The 23982-nt window shown below is 43.4% G+C and overlaps 1 protein-coding gene and 1 long non-coding RNA gene across 2 annotated transcripts in view; one reads left to right on the top strand and one right to left on the bottom strand.

Moving 5' to 3' along the window:
• The window catches only part of LOC310749034, a 9216-nt gene extending 4879 nt beyond the window's left edge, over positions 1-4337 (top strand). Inside the window, exon 3 of the long non-coding RNA XR_014541445.1 lies at positions 951-4337. This is a non-coding gene — a long non-coding RNA (uncharacterized lncRNA). The remainder of the gene's footprint in view (positions 1-950) is intronic.
• Positions 3819-23982, bottom strand: ATP6V0C (ATPase H+ transporting V0 subunit c). Its single transcript, XM_083585441.1, has 3 exons — positions 23436-23982; positions 7804-7987; positions 3819-4701 (listed from the first exon to the last, which is right to left on the bottom strand). Exons 1-3 carry the CDS (start codon positions 23518-23520, stop codon positions 4497-4499), a joined length of 474 nt encoding a protein of 157 aa, XP_083441567.1. The 5' UTR covers positions 23521-23982; the 3' UTR covers positions 3819-4496.

Raw genomic sequence — 23982 nt, 5'->3', positions numbered from 1 at the left:
ACTGCCATGTGTTACTACTCTCTCTTTCCCCTCAATAAATCCAATCTTTCTTTGAAAAGGAATCCAGTATTTTCAGAAGATTTTTTTTTTTTTGGCAGGCTCAATAAATAAAGCTTACAGCCAGGTTGCTACACATGTAGGTCACAACAGCTACAGCCATTCCACAGAAAATACACTTTAGTGTTCCATTCAGAGAGAGTTGTTTGGGGAACCGCTGGCTCTCAAGAAGTTACTGTACTATGACTCCCAAGATCTCTGTAATTGGCACGCCATACATTTAAAGCACCTATCATACCGCGTTAAACGGTCATGGCTTCCCCCCAAAGAATCCTGGGAGCTGTAGTTTGCTAAGGGTGCAGAGAGTTGTTAGGAGACCCCTGTTCCCCTTACAGAGATACAATTGCCAGAGTTCCTTTCGAAGTGGGATTATTAAACCACACTGGGAACTGTAGTTCTGTGGAGGGAATAGACAGCTCGGCATCCTTAAGTTCCTTTAATTCCTACTGCTCATAGATCTTTTTGTGGGAAACCATGGCGATAGTGCTTTAAATTTATGGTGTGAACATGACCATGGACAATGCTGCACTGGGAGTCCAGCAACATCTTAAGCCCTCCTCCCCAGCTATTTGTACTACGTGATCCTTCTTTCAGAAAAAGGAATTGACAGGACCTGTAATTATCTACACTTCCAATTAAATCTTCGCTAGGAACCTATGTCAGTACAGGCTTGCTTTTTCCTCCCCAGGGCTTTTTTTGGGGCGGGGGTGGGGGGAGCTAAAAGATGAAGCACAGTCAACGGAAAGAGAATTTACCTACGCAATCAGCATTTGACTTAAGGCCTCTTCCAGGGACTGAGGTGGCCTATTAATGGATATTATCCATCACTACTGCTGCTGCTTCTCCCTCTCCCTTTTGTCAGCTTCTCCCTCCCCCTCTCTGTTCCTCTGCAGGGCTGACTCACTCTGCAGCGCAGAGCTTCAATGCAAAATCAGAACAAGGCGATCCGTTCCATTTCACAAGAGCTTATCTGCAGACCCAAACCATTTCCCCCTTAATTAGATGCTGCAAACGCTGGCATTTCACGTCCCCGACACCCACCACCACTGCAAGGAGACCCATACAAGTACTGCCTTGGCAAGGTGGGGGGGGGGCGATGCTCTCCAATCCAATCTGTGAAGCTCGTAAAGGGTCTGAGGGGGGCTGAATGAGTCACGAAGAAGTTCTCAATGGCCCGAATCACTAGAGACTGTCTGCTGATGTAATTGCAGGGATGCCTCAACCTACTTCATCCTTACTAGGATGCACCAACACGGCTCTCAGGGAAAAAATATCCAGGCTTATTCTGGGCTCCTGTGTTTCACTACTTTGTATTTCTGCACATGGTCCCATATGTGGTTTTGCCTCCTCTGCACTCAAATAATACATCAGAATCTCAAAACATTTAGACTTTGGTAATGGTGCATAGGTGGACCGTTAGCTTTTTCTTTTAAAAATACATAGGACCCCCCCCACCCCCGCCAGTTGCCATGCACATAATTGTGAGAAAAGGGTGCACGCTTTGTACATTTCTTTGCAGGTTGTCTTTTTAAATTATGCTGCTCATTTAAAGAGACAGTAGTAAAGGACTATGCACATGATGCTCCAGTCACTTTGGTATATCCAGCCACCTACAACTTAGGCCCCAAATATCTGAAATGTCTGCTTCCCTATAGACCTTCCTGAGTGTTAAGATCAGTAGAGCAGACCCTCCACACCACACTCAGAAGTTCGGGTAGTGGCAGAACAGGAGAGAGAATTCTCTGGGGCAGCCCCTAAATTGTGGAATTCCTACCCATAGAGGTGTGGCTGGCTTTTTCACTATATAGCTTTTGGGGAATGCTGGAGATGCACCTTTTTACCCTCACCTTTGACGTCCAAGATGTGTGTTTTTCAGAGCCCACCTGTTTTCAGTTCTGAATTTAAAATTGTTGTAAACCACCTTGGGGCCTGCTGGTGAATGGATGCTTAACAACAACAATGGTCACATTTAGGAAGGAAAAGCTGCCACATGTTTACGCTGAAGCATTCAATTCAGCTGACCCAGCTCCTAAATTTGCATGCACAGGATTGCAAACTCTTGTCTCTCTTGAAGTTATCTACTTTGAACCTGTCTTCAGACTATGCGAATATCTGGAGGAAACTTTTCCCCTTCATAAATGCCCATACATGAAAGAGCTGTTACTGCACAACTGTAGCTCATATTCTCAGAGCTAGACAATCCAGCTCTGGGTAAATTATGAAGTATAGACGTTCATTAGCTATTGGTTGAAGTTATAATATGCCCAAATCAAGAGTCCTGATAATCATGGCTCTGGTTTTTAGTACATTTGCTCCATGAGTACAGGGTGGAAGGTGGAAAGATGAAGCATGGCAGGGCTGAGGAACTATCTGTTTGATTTCAGCTACATATCAGCCACAGCCAGCCTAGCCAAGGGAGAGATTATAATAAAAGCTGTAGCCTTCTAGCTACTGTTAGAGCTGCGGTTTCCACATCCCTGCAGTCTACAGATCCTTGGTGAAAGTTCCTATCTAGCCATCTGCATCTACTCCCTAAAATGTAAATAAAAGCAAAGTTCTCACATTTTTATACCCAATTTTCTACTGTGGTATCCATAAGATGCTTTCTCCAAGCGCACAAGAAAACCTGGAGGTGTGCACGTGGCGTACATTAGCTGTAAAGAGAACTGTGGTGCTGCAACTCCTATCATGCCTGACTATTGGCTGTGCTTGCTGAGGCTGATGAAAATTCTTGTTCAGTATCTGGGGAGGGGGTGGGGGAAACAGGCTCCCCAAAGCTGATGTATGTCATGAGAAGGATCCCATGCATCTGAAACCACACTGGCTTTAGTACTAGGTTTTCTTGAAAAACAGTACATTCTCTCTCCCCTCCCCCCACTTTAAACAAAACAGCTTTTTCCAGAACTAAATGCAAAGCCATTTGTGATGGTATTTCCGTTGGCTCCTTGAACAAAAGCACATCTCACTTTGCTAACCAAAGTGTCTTGGAGCTTTACTGCTGTTTGGATCAAAGTACTGTTAAAAAGTCAAAGATAAAAGCTAGGTGCCAAATGACACCTTAAACGTATTCTGTTGTGGCAACCGAAACCTGTCTATTTGCCAGGGGGTTGGACTAGATGATCCTCAGGGTCCCTTTCCAATGCTAGAATCTGAACTACATTGCTTGACTGTAATCTGCTCTTACAACGCACACAGGGGAAATGGAAATAACTATGGATTAAGGCAGAGGTTTTTAAACTGTGGTTGCCAACCTGGTGCCCAGAAATCTCCATGTGGTTGCAACTAGACGCACACCAGTAGTAAAATGTGCATTTTCAACCACTGGACCCAAGTCCAAAGTTTTTTGATATTTTGTAGTCAAGACAGTCCTGAAACTCAAATATGGAAGTGAGGAATAGAGGGCAGGGCTTCATCTGATCAGGAAGCCTGTTTTTCCACAGTCCAATTGGGTGGAGTCCTGCTTATGCATGCCACAGACACGCCTTTGAACAAGCTGCTGCCCATGTGCCAACTGCTCTGCAGAGAAGAGACCCATAGTACAAAGCGGATTATGCCTAGCACCAAAAAAAGCAAACAGGAACAAGTACAGCCATACTCCCCCAAAATATGCACAAGGAACTAGGGTGCCAATGGGAAATCAAGACTAGTTTATTGACCTCCAGGCGGTTTTTAAGGTGTCCTTGCATTTACACACAGAGGGTTAGGTGCAGCCAGTGTTTCAAAAGCCTGCATTTCAGACAAACCACACAAAGACACACCTCTTTACAATGATGTAGTGGAGGAAATTTTATTATCTGGAAACGTATAACTGCGAAACCCAACACTGGGTGCACAACTTTGATGCCGGAGCATACAGATTTTTTATTTTTATTTTTACTACTGGGAACACAGGAGTGTCTGACATTTTGCTGTTATTTGTATAAACACAAACAGTCTCACACTCCAATACCAGGACACGACAGCAATCTTTTGAAATTCAAATTACATCCAAGGATTTCTCTGCACTTACAATTAACCCCACAGTGTATTAATCTACCTATATATGAGATTAATATATATAAGCATGGGAAATTGAAAACTCTTGCTCCATATGTATGAACATGTCAAGTCTTATAAATAAAACATCCAGTGAAGAGAAAAAAGTTACCATTTCTAGTTCATATTTATACATAAAGTACTCTAATGGCAGAATGGATGGAAAATTGCACATGAGCTTCCCCAAGCCTTGCCTAGAGGGCTTGAGGCAGCTCATTCTGTTTAATATTGAAGTACACACAAGACAGACGAGTCACTAACATACATTGCGCATTTACAAGAGATCAACTACCAAACTGATGACAACTGTACACATTGTGGAGAGACCATTTTCATTCTGGAGATTAGTTTTGTTTGTTTTTTCAACTTTTTTTTTAAACACATCATACTCTGATTTTTTAATTTTACTTTGTGGAAAGGATAAGGGCAACAATGAGGCCATAGAGACCCAAGACTTCAGCAAAGATCAAGATCAGGATCATGCCCACAAATAACCTAGGCTGTTGCGCTGTCCCCCGTACGCCTGCGTCACCCACAATGCCGATGGCGAAGCCGGCAGCCAGCCCGCTGAGGCCTACGCTCAGACCAGCGCCCAGCTGAAGGAAGCTCCTGCAGGTGAAGGACAAGGGGGACAAAAGTTTAGCAGCAAAAACAAAAACAAACCAAAAAAACCCCCTCCAATCACATTGAGACAGCTTAGCACTGTTCTTCTAGGAATGACAAGTCAAACCCATTCAGAAATTTCCTAGAAAGCCTTTTCGGCCAAATCAGCATTCCTAGACTATGCAAGCATTCTGCCTTAATAAGATTCTGCCCAAGTTATGGCTGCTGTGCAGCGATAAGCAGTTTTTCCTGCTATTCTAAATCAGCTCAGTTAAGAGCTTTGTTAAGAAGTCAGTTAAACAGTTCCAAGTAACCATGTCTAACAGGACTGCAAAGACCACCTTCATGCTAATTATTAGTTAACTATTAAACTGTGGGGATATGAGATTTTAAATGGTTTTAATTGGCACCCTTTCCTATCAAACTAATTTCCGCTCAGAGTAAAGCTAACGAAAATGTGCATGATTAAATTAGGCCCATTAATTCCACTGCAACTACTCTTGAGATGAACTTAGCTGGACACAACCCTTTGTTTTTTTTAAATGCATTGCTTTGCTGCTGTTTGTTGGCAGGATATAAATTTAATAAATAATATAAAGGAGGGATTTTGAGCCATTCACAGTTGTTGCCAAGCAGACCAATTTTAGTTGCAGGAAGTTCCAATTTCCTGCCCCTTTGAAAAGCAAAGGACAAGGTAGCCCACAATTAGCTTATACAGTGGTACCTCGGTTTAAGAACAGTCCTGTTTATGAACGATTCGGTTTACGAACTCCACAAAACCGGAAGTAGTGTCCCGGTTTGCGAACTTTACCTCGGTCTAAGAACAGAATCTGAACGGTAGAAGGGCACCGGCGGTGGGAGGCCTCATTAGGGAAAGTGCGCCTCGGTTTAAGAATGGACTTCTGGAACGGATTAAGTTTGTAGACCAAGGTACCACTGTATAGACTCTGGAGACTGCTCTGTGGCTACTTTTTCACTACTTTCAGGAGTTCCTAACAAAAGCAATCTTGTTGCAATTCAATCTTGTTGCCACAAGCTTTGCTTTAAAGTCTGGATCTTATGCTAGAGAACCAAGTCCCTTGGAATAGCCTGCATCTGAGTCTGCAGATCTTCAACAGTGACAGCCCAAAGACCAAGAGGGAAAACCCTGAAGGAAAAGTAAACAGCCCAAAATGGATGGATATGGCATAAGTAACAAAATTAGTGCAAATATTTTTGTTTGTTTCATTCATACAACTCTGCTTTGTTAGCAATAAAGTTCTCCATAACTGTTACTGGCAAGTTATTAATAATAACTTTCTTAGGATGGATTTTTAGCTAGACATCCAGATAGCCATCAGCTATTACATGCAAGTTCTTACATGATCTCATCAGTTCCTATTAATCTTAGTTCTATTGTTCTAGTAATGAGCCACAGCTAAAACAAACTATAGCAGCCAATGCACTCATGGCTGATTATTTCCTTACAGGGCAGATATGCCCGGTAGGAGTCACAGGCTTGCTACAACTTCTCATGAAAGTTTAACAAAGATTGGGTTTCAGCTTATTCTAGGTACATAATGCAAGGATCCGTGCCTGTTTAAGTCTAGCGTAGCAGCAAGAGATTGGTTTACAGACATGCTTCAAATTAAGCATCACTGAATAATTCAGTACTTCACTACTGCACCACATTGTCAGAGTTATTACATATTGAAGTATTTTGCCTTATCTGGTTTGAAGACTTGGGGGGGGGGCAAGTTCGGTAGAAAAGCCCCTCAAGCTTTCAAAACCCACTACAGCCCAGTTGGCTCAAGTGAGCAGTCAGTTCTGCAGATCAAGAGAGGGGGCCTCATACTATTGTTTCAACAATAGCCTTAACATTCTGTATGAAAAGCTAAAATTGAAAGAGTTTGCAGTATTATTACACGAGGGCTTGATGATCAGAAAAAATCCCCCCACCGCCCCAGCATGCTGGAAATAATACCTTTTATCCCAGTTATTACCAGAAGGCATTTGAGAGTTGAATCCAGCTGGCTGAACACCTTTCTATCACAATGCTAGAGCTTAAGTCTCAAAGCAGAGGGACTCTATATTAAGTAATGATAGACCATTTTAAGCACATAAAGCCCAGTGTTTCCTTGAGCTTGCAGTTTTGACTGTACGTATACAAAGTTGATCCAGGCTCAATATGAACAAGATGGGTTGATTTTGAAGCAATGCTTCTGTGTGTTGAGTATACCCTACAACATGCATGTCCAAAGTCGTTTCGGGGGCCTAATCCAGCCCGCCGGTCGGTTTAATCCGGCCCCTGTGGCAGTTAATTTCCTGGGGTAAAATCCTCAACAACTTTAACCCTTAAAAAACTCAACAACTTCAATCCTAAAAAAAAAATAACCTAGCCTGTTGTGCTGTCCCCATTTGGACACCACTGCCCTACAAGGACATACCTGGAAATAGCTGGGGCCTTTAGCAAATGGGATCCCACAGGTTTTGAACAGCTATGAGTAGCACATATTAATGCAAGTGCTGCCAAACATTACATGGCAACCGTTTTTGAAATGGCGCTATCATTAGCCAAGCATGGCAACATAACCAATAAGGGTTATCATTTGCATAAAGAACTGTCTTGCTTTTTTGCACCTTAAAGGAACTGAGAAGAGGATTCTACTACAGATGTACTCCCACATACTACACTGCAGAGGTTGGCAACCTAAGTTCTGGGGGCCAGATACGGCCCATGGGGATAGTTTAACCGGCCCCTGAGCCGGCCCCGAACCCTGCCGCTCACTTGGCGAGTCCCTGCGTGCTGCACTAAACCGGCACAGCGCGGCACAGGGACTCACTTCTGCGGTGCTGGCGGGGCTTCCTATCGGCTGCAGGAAGCTCCTGAAATAGCGTTTGCACATGTGCATGCACACGCCTCCTCCGCGCCGGATTGCACACACATGCGATCTGGCTCGCGGAGAGATCTCCAGGGGAGTGAAGCGGCCCAGGCTGCTTGAGCCTTGCCGACCCCTGTACTACAGAGCCACTGAAAAACCTGCAGCTGACATGTCAACTGGCCATTTCAGTGTTTCTTTTAAATTTCAGCACAGCTCGCAATGCAGAGGACTCAAAAAGAAAACTTACTTGTACAGTGTAATTCCAACTGTGATGGAATTGGCAATAAGGACTGCCACTACCAAGCCGTAGATTGCTATAATACCCGCCATGACAACAGGAATGATTGACTTCATGATCAGCTCTGGCCGCATAACAGACATGGCTGCAATGCCTGTGCCGCTCTTTGCTGTGCCATAGGCAGCTCCCAATGCTGGAAGGAAGAAGAGAAAAGCCAGAGGTGAGTCTTACCAAACTTACCATACCCTTTTAATACCAAAGAACAAAGAACAAAATATTGGAACAGAAGTCAGCACTGTGTAAAATTATCTTGGACTTTGGTTAACATGCAAAAATATAATATGACTAAAATACAAAATCACACTGCGGGTATGAATGTCATACAATACAATTTTTTAACTGATTTCTAATTTCAAGTAACAAAGCATACCCATGCAAGCAATACAGAGAGCACAGTACTATTTTACAAATAGTATCTTAAAAAATTCTAAACTTCTGACCATGTAGTCCATCAGCAGCTTTTTAACAGGACCTGTTGTGTGCCTTGAGCAGCAATGTAGCTTCACAAGTTACAAGTCAGGCTTGCTGTACAACATGCCAAGCAAGGTTTCAGAGAGACCACAATACTATATTACCCACACACTGTGACTAAGATATTTGTTTCTAATTTAGGGGCCACCTGCAGTAGATTAGAAGTAGAAATGGTAGACAAAGCATAGTGTCAAGAGTTATTGTGCAAACAGCAACAAAACTATATGTTTTAGCCACTGCCCAGGTTGGCTGATTACAATCTAGGGCAGGCATAGGCAAACTCGGCCCTCCAGATGTTTTCAGACTACAATTCCCATCATCCCTGACCACTGGTCCTGTTAGCTAGGGATCATGGGAATTGTAGTCCCAAAACATCTGGAGGGCCGAGTTTGCATATGCCTGATCTAGGGTTTAACCATGATCCCCAGATGGACACATGCCTTCACTCAAGGCATGAGGACAACCAATATTCTTGATGCAGCACTGGAAGCAATGAATAGCAGCATCTAACTGTTTTACAACATGGCCTCAGCTTCCGTGTCCCCCACCAACTTAGGTCAATGTAGCCTGTTATTTTCAGGTAAACGTCTGACGCCACTTGACACCCCCTTCCCCAGAAAATATAAAGCCCCCCGCATTCAGCCCTAAGCCCCTATTTTAAGATAGAAAATTAAACAGTATCCTCCTAGATAAAAGGATGACAAGTTTCACTTAAGACACATGCTGGTGCCAAAGCATTAAACGGCCTCAGGACCTTTTAGATAAATTGTCACTTTACAGTAGTGTTTTGACCCTCTTCCTGAACCCATGGATTCAGGATGCTGCAATTACATTAAAGGTAAAGGTAAAGGACCCCTGACAGTTAAGTTCAGTCGCAAACGACTCTGGGGTTGTGGCGCTCAACTCGCTTTACTGGCAGAGGGAGCCAACATTTGTCTGCAGACAGTTTTTCTGGGTCATGTGGCCAGCATGACTAAGCTGCTTCTGACGAAACCAGAGCAGTGCATAGAAATGCCGTTTACCTTCCCGCCGGAGCAGTACCTATTTATCTACTTGCACACTTGCACTGTGTTCTTTCGAACTGTTAGGTTGGCAGGAGCTGGGACCGAACGAGAGCTTACCCCGTCGCAGGGATTCAAACCGCCAACCTTCTGATCGGCAAGCCCTAAGCTCAGTGGTTTAGACCATAGCACCATCTGCGTCCCACCTACATTACTCTGTGCCAAAATGGCTTCATCACTAGAGCTGGCTGATTTAATCCTGCATCACCAATGGAGCCTCTGAGCCATGTACCACAAATGTACTAGTAAATCTAGTACAACACCTTAAGCTGATCTAATGTAGCTCATCTGTGCTTTTGATGTACAGAAACTATCTACTTCAAAGGAAAATCAGAAAGGAGGAACTAAAATAAAGACAGTAACATGTTATGACAGTTGTAGTTTTTGCACTGCCAGATTGCAGTAAGGCTATTCTTCCAGAGTCTCATCCCAGGAATGCAGAAATATTAAAGTTCCGTCTTAATTGCATTAAGTAGTTTTCACCTGCGTAAATAACCATATAATGGAGCAAAGTTCTCAAACCTGAAACCTGTAGTAAGGTTGCTAGGTATCAGCTTGTTTATTGGCTGTAAGGTTAAGCCTTAATTAAGCCATCAGCATGTTTACATGACACTTTCCTGGGGTAGTGCAGCACTTGGCTCTTCCCTACCATAAAACTCTCCTTTGGAAAAGTGGTGTTTGGCAACAGTTAAGTGCCAGCGGTGTTTGTGGCAGCTTTATGTTAGGGAACGTCTGTTCAGACACTTTCACAAGCATAGAAAATCAGCTAGGGAATGTTTCAGTTCTCTTTTTACTCACTAAAAAAAGGCATGGTGGCAACAAGCTCACAGAAAACTCATGCCACAGGACTACTGCCCTGTTCTGCTGCTTGGCACTCAGCTTTCTGAATGGCAAGGCTAGCTAGCATTCCTTGCCTGCTTGTGTAGCCAAGAGAAATGGACAACCACCACTGGATAGCCTCATCCTTCTACGTCACATTGATGAGCCAATACCACAGGCATCTATTCAAGCCTTGTCCACTGGACTTATTACAACTGGCCAGAGACAAGGCTGAGAGGTTGGCTGTTGTCTTCGCCACCACCAGCCTGAGCATTATCCCATGGTAGTGTGGATAGGCTATGGCAAGCAAAAGCAGCAAGCAGGCTGGATTTTTTAAAAAAAAAATTGGAAGCAAATTGATTTCTTTTTAAATATAATTTTAAATATGAGTTGCAGAACTAGGTTTGTAATAAATACAGTGGTACCTCGGGTTAAGTACTTAATTTGTTCCGGAGGTCCGTTCTTAACCTGAAGCACCACTTTAGCTAGTGGGGCCTCCCGCTGCCGCCACGCCGCCAGAGCACGATTTCTGTTCTCATCCTGAAGCAAAGTTCTTAACCTTAGGTACTATTTCTGGGTTAACAGAGTCTGTAATCTGAAGCGTATGTAACCTGAGGTACCACTGTATAAGCAAAAGCATGTTAGCCCCATAACTAAATCTCTCAAAACCTAGTCAAGTATCTACTAGATACGTTTGCAATGCTATATGTGAAACAACCAATTTGATGGTTGTCTAGTTGTTGTTTAGCCGTTTAGTTGTGTCTGACTCTTTGTGACCCCATGGACCAGAGCACGCCAGGCACTCCTGTCTTCCACTGTCTCTCAGTTTGGTCAAACTCATGCTGGTAGCTTCAAGAACACTGTCCAACCATCTCATCCTCTGTCGTCCCCTTCTCCTTGTGCCCTCAATCTTTCCCAACATCAAAGTATTGGAGCCTCAGCTTCAGGATCTGTCCTTCCAGTACGCACTCAGGTCTGATTTCCTTAAGAATGGATAGGTTTGATCTTCTTGCAGTCCATGGGACTCTCAAGAGTCTCCTCCAGCACCATAATTCAAAAGCATCAATTCTTTGGTGATCAGCCTTCTTTATGGTCCAGCTCTCGCTTCCATACATCACTACTGGGAAAACCATAGCTTTAACTATACAGACTTTTGTTGGCAAGGTGATGTCTCTGCTTTTTAAGATGCTGTCTAGGTTTGTCATTACTTTCCTCCCAAGAAGCAGGCGTATTTTAATTTTGTAACTGCTGTCACCATCTGCAGTGATCATGGAACCCAAGAAAGTAAAATCTCTCACTGCCTCCATTTCTTCCCCTTCTATTTGCCAGGAGGTGATGGGACCAATGACCATGATCTTAGGTTTTTTTCTGTTGAGCTTCAGACCATATTTTGCGCTCTTCTCTTTCACCCTCATGAACAGGTTATTTAATTCCTCCTCACTTTCTGCCATCAAGGTTGTGTCATCTGCATATCTGAGGTTGATATTTCTTCTGGCAATCTTAATTTCTTAATTTCTCAGAAGACAGATGAGGTGATCAAGCACTCCCATTTCTTTAAGAACTTGCCATAGTTTGCTGTCGTTGACACAGTCATATGCTTTTGCATAGTCAATGAGGCAGAAGCAGATGTTTTTCTGGAACTCTCTAGCTTTCTCCATAATCCAGCGCATGTTTGCAATTTGGTCTCTGGTTCCTCTTCCCCTTCGAAATCCAGCTTGCACTTCCGGGAGTTCTCGGTCCACATACTGCTTAAGCCTGCCTTGTAAAATTTTAAGCATAACCTTGCTAGCGTGTGAAATGAGTGCAATATTGTGGTAGTTGGAGCTTTCTTTGGGATTGGGATGTAGTTTGATCTTCTCCAATCTTCTGGCCACTGCTGAGTTTTCCAAACTTGCTGGCATATTGAGTGTAGCACCTTAACAGCATCATCTTTTAAAATTTTAAATAGTTCAGCTGGAATATCATCACTTCCACTGGCCTTGTTATTAGCAGTGCTTTCTAAGGCCCATTTGACTTCACTCTCCAGGATGGCTGGCTCAAGGTCAGCAACCACACTACCTGCAGTGTACGAGACATACATATCTTTCTGGTAGATTTCCTCTGAGTATTCTTGCCACCTCTTCTTGATGTCTTCCGCTTCCGTTAGGTCCTTAACACTTTTGTCCTTTATTATGGTAATTTTTATACGAAATGTTCCTTTCATATCTCCAATTTTCTTGAACAAATCTCTGGTTTTTCCCATTCTATTGTTTTCCTCTATTTCTTAGGAATCTACAATTTATTATTGGGATTCAGGTGGTAGCTTTGGCAGAAGTCTGAACCCACTGGATGATTTAAAATTTTATCCGAGTGTCATCTAACCACCACCTTTGTTCGCTTCTCAAATTGTGAATATTGTGACCACCTAATCACCAAGAACACTTCCCATCTCACTGGACAAGCTTGCTTCTGGACATTAAATTAGAACAGCTAGTTGAAGTACCAGATGGTTGGTGGGTAAATAAGTTATCTGTAATTGAGCATCAATAGAAGTGAAATGACATGAAGATCTTTACTGGTGCAATGAAGCAATTCCCCTCCCCACAACAGGTGTATTTTTGCACACATACTGCTTGAAAAAAAATGCAGGTTTCCAGTTACATAAGCAATACATTGTGCATCTTTCAAAATAGTAATATTGTTTTAAATTTCTAACAAATTTTGGCAACGATCCAGGGGGCTACTTTAGGCACTTACGTATGTTTGAGAATATTTCTCCCCAGAATACTCTTTTTCCATTATCAAACTGACTTTTCAAACCTCTGTTTTACAAGCAGTTGGTACTGGAGATTGCTGCTTGGGAAATAAATCCCTTAATAGTGATAGCTATTTGCATCCTGGTATGCAAACAAACATTTAAACAGGTAGCATTAACCCTCAATACGAGATGTTGGGGACACACAATAGGGGAGTGTTGGTTCTGTGATCTGCTTATTTCCAAGAGGTATTTGATTAGTTACTGTCAGAGAGATGCTGGGCTACACAGACCCTTGATTTGATCTAGCAGGCTCATTTGACAGGAATAAAAAAATACTGAAACCATCCTTACCAGTGTCATCAAGCAATCAGCGTGCATTCTTTTAATTTGAAGCTTGCTTTAAGTTGATCTACCCTATGATAATGAGCTACAGCAACAGCATGTTAGATTAGAATGACTCTCTTGCATTCATTGCTATGTAAGCATTTGACATATTTGATTTTGACTGATTTTATTAATTATATTTCTATGCCACTTTTCATTCAAATGAATCCCATGGCGGCTTACAAATAACAGGATAGAACACAACAGAACATCAGAAATGCAGCATAAATCTTGTGGAATAATTAACAAATCATCAGTGAAATGACAACAGTTAACAAAACAACAACAAGATTGTCACAATTAAAGCAAAGGTCCTATTCTATGACTAACAAATCAATACAGCATTTATAATCTATAAAACAATATTAACATCAACAAATAGCAGCCAAAAAATAAACTAAGCACTGCAAGGTTCACATACACACACCCCACACCTCAAACCTTTACTCTATTCTGCTCATTAATATATGTTTACATATAATGCCCATGGCAGCAACTCCTTTCTGAAGGTTCCTCAGGCTGGAGGTGTAGCAGCACAGGTGAAACCAACCACCCCGATGGCAAAAAGTTCCCCTCTCTCCTCCCTCTGGATACAGCTCTTATTAAGACTCTTAGGGCTGGAGGATAGGGCAAAGCCGGTGGAAAAAACCATTACCTGCTGGCCAACACAGTCTCTCTCCCCTCACTACTGACATAGTTAGGATCATACTATTACAATCACATTAGGCTACAAACAACATCAGGTTCAGAAGATATTAAAAAAACCGTATGGTGCATGTTGTTCAAAAGTTCTGCTATGGTCCTCCCTACTTCTGTTGTATGGTGGATGAAGCAAGTCAGCCTTCTTGTTTCATCTGAACACAAGCTTGTGGTTTCCCCCCTCAATTGCCCCAACCCATCATTTATTGTGATGTTAACTGGGCTACAGTGTCCCAATCAAAAGTACAGAAAGGCTGCCCACAGCATGCACCAAATTAGCCATTACTCTAATAAATCCAGATTCTGCCGCTCATAGTAGCAATGGAAGCAGTGTTTGAGGTGCTCGCAAATGGAGATATGCACCTGGTGCCCTGCTAATTTTGAACCCTGAACGGAAGTACTTAATCCTCCATACGTCCAGGTAAATGTCAGCCAAGAGTTTTGCAAAAATATATGACTAGTCATATGGACTTGTTACCATCTTCTAAATCTATACTTGCTGAACAGTTGTGCTTGAGAAGATAGAAGTCTTGATTAATAGCTCTATGGACCCAGGTTTCTTCATTTTTGATGGTGAGAAGGCGACACCATACAGACTGTTTAGCAGGCAAATACATAGTAACACAGATATGCTGTGAACGGAGGGGGGGGGGCCTGCAGCTGAGGTTGGCAAAAATTGCTCCATCCCTTACACAGAGGAGCCATTTAGGATCCAAGTTAACTTGTAGAGGAAAGGAACCTTGAAAAGGGTGGCTAAGGCCAAGCAACTCCCACTTTTCTGATATCGGATAATCCTGTTGGAAGATCCACTGCTATAAAAACTGGCTGTAGAAATTTTATTACTAAGCACACAAATGATGATAGTCACAAGAGAAGTGCAACTGGCAGAATTTAGCTAGGCACAGTAACAGCTGAACAACTCTGTCCTAAATAACTCTTTGCGTATCTGAAACTGGAAAAAGAATTGTGCAAGTAGACACAGTGAATCTTACACAGGTTGTAGAATCCACCTTTTCCTGTCAGAGGCTTGAATTTTAATTATACAGTGCATACCATGACCATGAGAATAGTTTTGAATGCTTGCCCAGTCTTTGCTGCACAGAGTTGCTAAAGCTTTGTTGATGAAGTATGTGAAGTTGTGGTTTTATAATGGAGGCTTCCAAACAACTGCTTAATTTAGTTATTCTAGTAGCCACTGCTCTGATAATATATTTAATGGCACATGGTGTAAAGCCATGTACAGCTTTCATGCAGGAATATTGATTTTGGTAGAATATTGAATGAATGCCAGGAAGTTTGTGATCTATAGAAGGGTTAAAGAATTAAGACACAGCCTTGTTAGTTTAGTCACAAAACCAGCTGCTACTTTCAGAACCTCTAACTTGCTTGAGAAGGAAGATACTTTAGTTAAGTGTTTTCAGTGGCAGTCTCAAGTCAGAGGTTCTGAAAGTAGCAACTGGTTTTGTGACGCAATTCTTTAAAAGTCAAAGTCCCACTGCAACAGAATCTTCATTTTAATCAAAAGTTATTAGCATAATCTAGAAAGTGCTGACAAGATAAAGGCAAATGATCTAGCCACTTCATTCTCCTTGATTCGACAGTAAGGCAGCATTTGGTCAAGAGTCCATATGACAACAGATTTAGGAGATAGTCTTCTTCATGTTCAAGCAGAGCATATCCTTGCCACAATAGTTAGGAGGACTACACTAATACAAATCTGAATGAGGGAAAACCTTCTTGCACCAAGAGTTAACAGGGAGGCCAGCTAGGTACCTTAGATTGAAAAACTGTCAGAAATCCTGCAGAGCTCTAAGATGAGGAACTGGACAGAAATGGCTTTAACTGGGATGTATGGACAAGCCATTTGAAAATATTTAAGTGGCCTGCTCAGGTCTAAGGAAGGTTGGTAACACACAAATAGAAGTCTTCTTTAATTTTTACTGGAGTACATCATCCAGTTACATTTTATTAGTTCAGCCCTAGTACAGGTTTCTATATTAGAAGCCAAGCCTCTTGCTATTTGGAAATGGATTTATATTATAGCAGCTTTCTAGCAAACCTAATATTTTTTTCATTGCTCTAGTCTAGTTAGAAAAAAGCTTGTAATTACAGGAAGAAACTCTGCTTTGTAGCATGACTTCTACATGCTGGGAGAAATCCATCAAGGTAGCAAGCAAGTCTAGATTCATTTCTGCAAATTAAAGAGAACACTTCCATACAAATGAAGACACAGCAACACAAAAAGGATGTAGGCATACCACACACTTCATAACATATATACTCATCCATCAACTTAAAAGCTTCTGTTGTGGGTTTTGCAGCTGGCATTTCCTAGCATTACAAAGTTGAAGTTTTATTTGCCTGCTATGTACACTTAATTGCTGTTGGAAAAACCTGAGCAGGATTTTGTAGCATAAAGATGTGCTAACATAGCACTCAACCTCCTTCCCCCTCCCACTTGCCCCACCATAGTCAACTGCTATTCTACCTATAGGACTGAGAACCTGTTTCTAAAGACTTGACTTAGATGTGTCCTCATGGCCACAAATTTACTTACTTACAGATTTAAGGTAATTTTATCTTAATTCTGCCAGAATGTGGAGTACTAGCACACCATGACTTGTGCCCCACCCAACATATAAAGCACTCTGCAACTTCCTCTTGCCATTTGAAGGAGTGCAGGATCAACTCTCCGGGGAGATCCTGAACTTTGTGAGGCATAAAGAGGTCACGCTAGGGCTCTGCGAACCTCAAAACCCGAGGAGGTAAATCCTCGGGACAGGGGGATCTGGCTGCGTTCAGGGTGACTCTCCTGTGTGTGTGCCAAACCTGTCGGGGTTTGGTAAGGAGGCAGGACTGAAGACGCGAACACTAGGATACATTCTAGACCTGCAAAGCGATGCCACAAGCTCCAAAGGAGAAGCGGTAAAGCATTCCGAGAAATAAGGTTTAATTCCTGACTTTGACTTCTCAGTGGTTTCTTACAGCAACTTCCCATTCACAAACATTCAAAGAATCAGTTTGCCCATCTTTGGACTCTTCCTGTTTTCTCTCCCTGCCTCCAACCCCCAGTTGGGTGTTAAACAGTTCATTTCTTGCACATGGGAATTCAGATAAAAGCTTAAAAAGATCTTGGCTCTATCAGTTCTTATTTAGGCAAAAATGTATTACGCAAACCTTCATTCAAATTGTGAGCAACAGTAAGCCAAGACATCCCATTTTTGCTAGGCAAGTTTGGAGATCACTAACAGAGAGAAGAAAGGAGGCCTTCAATTAGCAGCTTAAAACAGAGTGAACGATGGACCTATGCCTGAAAGAGCATATGGTGTTCTTTTTGGAGAGTGGGGGAGAGGGCTTCAAGCATGTGCAGTGCTTTAAAGCTAGAAGCTGAAATATCACAGGTACTTAAACTGGCTGGCTTTCTGGGGTTGCAGATCATCTGTCAATACATCTCTAGCTTCTCTTAACACTTCAAGTGGTAGTAACAGACAGTTCCTTGTCTGTGGATCATGAAGATCCAAGTTAGTATTGGCAGATGTTTGCAAAGTTTGGGAGAAGAATGCACTGTGTTTCAAAAAGATTATCCACCATCTTAACTCTGGCACAAAGATCCCCAATGGAAGGCAGGGCAGGCTATCACTTAAAAGCTTATCTGAACATTTAATGTCAAGATCAGAAAAGCAAATGTGTTTTGGACTGGTTCAACCGCAGAATGAAACACTTGACAAAGTGACAGTCACATTAGGACAATGATCACAGCAATCCATGTTCATTTGTCTGTCTCAGCTTTGGAAAAAATGAAACTACATTTTACTGACATGCTTATCTACTGCAGAACTCTAGAAGTTTCCTAAAGTGCAGTTTGACATGGCCAGAGTATAACATATGGTGTTAATGGTTGCTTATATGAAGTTCCTAGCGGATCCCTCCTATGTCATCTTCAACCAGGCCTTTGGCTGCTTAATATTCTACATGGTGTGTTTTTTTGGGATGTGTGTGTTATTTTGTTGTTCGTTTTAACTATTTGTGTTTTTACCTTGTATGTTTACTCTGTGAACTGCCCTGAGATCCTGTGATGAAGGGCAGTATATAAATCTAATAAGTAATAATAAAATAATTTAGACGTGGCGTGCAATCTCATGTGTTTGTTTCTGGTATACTAGAATACTGTATGAGATGTTAACAGTCTATGACCAATCCGAACATCTGGCAATACCCAACTTTAGTAAGCTAGTCCATGCTAACTGTAATGCTATTTTTAAGCTTTGTAACAATCCGCTTTTGGTAACAGAACTCTGTGAAGTTTAGTCAAACAATCTTGTTGGTCAGGAAATTACAAGAGAAGAAGCCATTTTAACAGCTTCTGCCTCTTTAAAGCAGTCCAGAAAGCTCTTGTAATACATTAAGTTTTGCTTTCATTATTCTTCTCCACGATCCACCCAGCTAAAGAGCAATTAAGAGATTTTTTTTTAAAAAAAAGCTGTGCAGCTAGTCATATTGGGAGCAGAAATGTGCTCCCCAGCCAGGCAATTCCAGGTTTCACCTTTCTAAAGATAGATGCACATTACAAGGAAGATTATATCAAGTAGGAAGTTAACATGGATCAGTATGTAGTACTTGTAACCACTGGAAATTATTGTCACCCATTTCCTTCTGCCATAGAGTCTAACTATGTTACATGGAAATATTAGATAATCACATCACTCAGAAGCATCTGATAATCCAATGAAGCAGGGAAAACCCACAAGCCTTGTGATTAGAGATAGTCACCAAATAAGTATCACAAAATATGGTTGTATGCTTGAAGGTCATGATGGCACTTGCAGCAGAAAGGTAGCAGCATCACAAGGTTAGCCAGCAATGACCAGAATGAGTTTTATAAGCTGTTTACTATCATCAGAAATTAGTGTGTACAGGACCAAGATATGGGTGTTTATACAACATGGTTTCTGTCTCAAGCTGGCTAGCACAAAACAAGGCCTGAACTTAGTAGTACTAGACTGGTCTTGCACAGCTCATGAGGAACTAAGACATAGTGTCTTATTTAAGGTGTGCCAGGGCAGTGTTCAATGACAAACCAACAGGTACTAAGTCATTCATCTTAAGACACTGCATATCCAAGTCTCTGGAATGGAAGCCTTTGACAAGTTAGCTTCTTGCTTCTCTGAAGATTAGCATTCAGTGCCATTTGCAGTTCACTAATAGACTGCTAGTTAAGGTGTCTGGGTATTTAACAGAACATCCACCAAGAACTATGTATGGTTGTCCAACACAGTTTTAATCATGAATACCTTTCCACAAATTGATGCAATCTGCAAGTTCTATCAAACCACTTTTCAACATATGAACACAGCCATCTATCTGGCAGAGGCTTTCTCAACCGTGCTTTTCACAACAGGACAAAAACGTCCAGGTGTTTAGCCAACGACCGGATCTGATCTAGAACAAGTCTGTCAAAGCAACTGTTCACACCTTATTGCTACTTTGTTGAGAGGTCTAGTCCAATGCAGGGAACAATACTCAATAGCCAACTCAACTTGGGGTGCTACTGACAACATGAGCTTGCAATGCAAGTTTTCCATTTGCTGCTTTAAGGGACTACAGTTGGGACACTATTTTGAAATATCACGCATTCAGACTACTAGACTAGCCATCTGCGAACCCCTTTCCCTATATAAATGCTTCTTACATTTAGTTATCACTAGGAACATCTGCATGTCAGATAAGGAATCTACCTCAAAGGATTCTGGGGCAGCTTGGTCTGTTGGGCCCATTTAAAAGACAGCTTTATACAGGAACAGCACACTGCTGAGAGGAAAACAGTATACAAGCCATCTTCCCAAGACAACTTTGGTTGTTACTGGCCTTCTCAGAGTCACTGATCCTGGCAACACAATTTGGAAACCCCACCACAACCAGTTTCCACTGGAACAGAACCCATCCAGTTCCCCACACTCTGCCAGAATAGATAAGAGGCAGTTGTATGTAGCTATTCTGCAGGGAAATGTTGCTTGGCTAGAATGTGCCCTTGAACTCTGATCATGCAACTTGCATGTCTGGATAAATGACAGGGGGAAGCAGAGGAGCCAATTCCTAGGGGCCAGGATCCCTCACCATAAAATATTTGAGGAAGCCCCCCCACCACACCCCCAGTTGATGGACACTGCCACTGTGATAGATTATGCGGGGCTGGGCTTACCTCCCCTCCCCAATATTTTATTCAAGTTCGCACCCCCCCCCGGGGGGGGGGAAGAGTGTAGAAATTAGCCTATTGCACAAAGTTGCTAAGGAAGTCATATTAAGTTCAGCAATCTTCTCGTGTACAGTGGGAATTTATTAACTGCTAAGTTTCCTTTTGCCCATATGCCAATTTCATTTGATTTCAGTAAAATAATTCCTGAAGACAAAATCAGTGGCCTAACTTGGTCAGAAAGTACTGGTGTGCTAGGTAAGAAACAGCAATTGTCTTAATGAGAGCCAGAATATTGTAGTGGTTAGAATGACTAACTAGTACTGGGGAGATTCTGGTTCAAGTCTCCACTCAACCATAAAGCTTCAACCTTGGGCTAGTCACTATGTCAGTGTAACCCTACCTCTCTGGGTTGTTAAAAGGGGAGAGGAGAATGAACAGCCTAGAGTTCCTTTGAGGAAGAGCTATGCATCTTTTCCCCCCTTTTTTTTAAAAAAAGTAATGCAGTGGATACTCTAGAACAGGCTTCCTCAACCTCGGCCCTTCAGATGTTTTTGGCCTACAACTCCCATGATCCCTAGCTAGCAGGACTAGTGGCCAGGGATGATGGGAATTGTAGTCTCAAAACAGCTGGAGGGCCGAGTTTGAGGAAGCCTGCTCTAGAACTATTCAGGTGTGCAATAGCTCAGTGGAGCTTTATATGGAAGGAGATTCTCCTGGAGGCCAATTTATATGGATGATTATTTTCAAGTTATGCTCAACTCTAATGGAACTTACTTCCAATTGCTACCTAAACAGCACAAGGAATTTTATAGTTGGCTAGTTAGAGCCATGCTGGTAGTTTGATGCAATTTGTACATGGGCATCAAGACCCCCCTTATTAAACTTAAAAGCAGCAGCAATAGTTTAGCAAGAAGCATATTTTACATGACTACAGATAACAGCAGCAGCAGTGCTTGCTAGATTATCCTTACACATTTAAGGAAAGCAGTAAAGTTTAGTGTATCTGCATTTTTCAATTAGTAACAAAACTTTGAAATTCCTCTTCCAAAAACATTTACATTACATTTGTAGGTGCTTTATAAAGTGGAATTAAAGGCAATTTGACATAGCTCATTTTGTTTAGTGGTCAAGCAATTAAAGACTTCTGTGGACTTCTGGACAAGTGCTATGGACAAGTTTTGAAAGAAAGAAATGAAAGGGAAGGAGCTGCAACTGAGAGACTAGAACAGTTTTGTTGTCACAGCTGGCTAGCACTCTTATTCATCAAGAGCTATTTATTAAGGACTCTGATTATTTAACCACCACTTCCCATCCAATACAGAATCTTTCAGTATGACCATGCTCAAAATTTAGGTAGCCCTTGCAGAGTGTTATTTGCATTTCACAAGTAAGTCCTCTCTGCTTAAACAGAATGGTGTATCAGTTTAATATGCTTGCATTCAGTTGATAAACCAACATACAGATTCAAAAATGACACCTCCAGCAAAGTCTTGTGTAGAGATAGCTTCACCCAGGTCTTTTTCTAACACAACAATTCAGTTCCAGAGCAACACCAATAGGACTTTGGAGGGCAAGCTGCATACTACATCTCAGCAAGGATAAGCCAGATTTTGCAACCGGCAGACAGCAAGTTAATCCAAGCGCTGCACATCCATCTGACTGCCTTGTGGGAGTGCTTGCTTGGTACAAGATGGAAGATGTTCCAGCCTCACTGGCCTGGATGAACTGACCGCATGGAATCATGACTGCATGGAATCACCTAGGTTTAGGTTAATTTAGCACTCCGGATGGCATGTAGTGAAGAAGCAGAGGCTGCAACCCCCTCCCTCCCTGCAGTCACATGGCCAGCCAGGGGCTCCTCTAGCAGCTGACACTCTTCCCCTATGACGTCACCCTCATTGCCCCTTTGCATCTCTGCTTTCCGAAACAGCAGTAGTCTCCTTTTCTCTTTCTCTTTGCCTCTGCTCCCCCCTCCTGCCAATACCCCGGATGAGCCAGCTGGTAGGAGTAGGGCGACAGAAGGCAGAACTGAGAACCTTCAAAAAGGGAGAGAATTAAGTAGAAAAAGGTAGACACTGAAGCAACGGAAGTGACAGGCAGAGCACGTCCAGCTGGGCTGGGATTTCGCCCCCGCATTGCCCTCTCTCCCCTATCACTTGGGCAGGGACATTCCTGCGGCCACAGAATGGCAAGACAAGGAGAGGCAGGCCGCTTAAGCCAAGCCCTGGAACTGGGACAGGCTGGAGCAAGGAAGGACACCTGCTGTCTCTTGCACTGAAGACCAGGATACAATATAGAGCCGGCAGATTAAATATTGAAACTAAATACATGTTGCCCCTCCCAGGTTGTAAGCAAAGGGAACCCCAGTTAATTTTAAATGAAAGCTTTTTTAAAAAAGAAAGAAAAATCCAATAATCAGCAGTATGCCTGCAGGCACTCTCCATACCCAAGCAGAGAAAGGAGTCAAGGAACCACATCCCCTATTGCCCCCGCCCAATAATTCCTTCCTTTCCCCAACCACCCCACAAGCTTTCTGCAGAGGGGTTGCCAACCTTGGGAAGCAGGGGGAGGGGAGACACTAGATGATTCCCTCTCCAAGTAGGGCAGGGAAGAGGGGAAACACCTTGGCAGAGGGAAAGAGGTAATGCCAGACTTGCCGCCTCCCCGTGCCCACGCCTTTCTTGCCTCTCCCAAGTCCAAAGGCAGGACAAGGAAGACGGTTTCGTGGAGAATTGCACAACAGGAGCAGGAAGGTGCTGGGAGAAATGGGATGGAAGCCCCCATTCCCCCTAAAGCATAGGAGGGGGGTGGGGAAGAAATGAGACACACACACACACATAAAACAGGCAGCCAGGAGATGTCCTCATGGAGACACGAAAGAGCCTCAGGGTTTGGCCAAGGCAAAGCTAGCCCCCCCCCTCAATACTGTATAACGATCCCACTTGTCCCCCTCCCCGCTTGCGGCAGGATCTCCTCCCAGGATGTGCAAAAGAGGCGAGTGGGTGGGTTGGAACCAAGTCACCCAACTGCTGCAGAGCCACCCTGGCTGAGCCGAGCGCCTTCCCCCCCGCCGCGATCAGGATGACACCCAGCCCAGTTACGCAAGGCCACACAACAGCAGCAGCAGCAGCCTCCTCACATGACGTCCTTCCTCAACCAAACCCCCACCGCCAAGCCCCACCCGTGTGTCCTCGTCGGAAATACCCCACAGCCTCACCGCTGAAGATCATGGCAGCCGAGGCACCCATGACGGCGAAGAAGCAGGAATATTCGGGAGCGGCGGTGGTGGCTGCGGACGACATGGCTGCTGAGATGCACCGAGCCGGCGGGGGGAGGGAGAGTTTTAAAAAATAAGAATAAGTAGCGAAAGGGGGGTGGAGGAGGACGGCTACGTCGGCGCCAAGCTGAGCCGGGCGAAGGGCTGGCGGCTGTGAGCTGCAAGAGGCGGCGGCGGCGGCGGCGGGTGACGGGGCTCCTTAAGTCCTCTAGCGCCGCTACTTAGTCCTCTACCGCCAAGCGGTATTCAAACGTCCTGACGGGCGGCGGAGGCTGCTGCAAAGACGGCGGGCCTCGTTGGTTAGCGTTGGCAGCGGCGCTCTCCGGCTCCGTCGCTCCTCCTCGTCCTGCAGCTGCTGCTCCGCCACTGCGCTCGCGGTTCGCTCTAAATACCCAGCCACCGCAGGACAAAATGGCGGCTGCCCGGAGGTCACGTGGGCCCGAGACGGGCACCTCCTCCTCCTCCTCCTCCTCCTCCCTTCTCTTGG

Source organism: Podarcis filfolensis (assembly GCF_964270895.1).
Source record: "Podarcis filfolensis genome assembly, chromosome: 14".
In the NCBI taxonomy this organism is placed as follows: Eukaryota; Metazoa; Chordata; class Lepidosauria; order Squamata; family Lacertidae; genus Podarcis; species Podarcis filfolensis.
The sequence above is the reverse complement of the archived record's forward strand: the minus strand, read 5'-3'. Positions and strand labels throughout refer to the sequence as shown.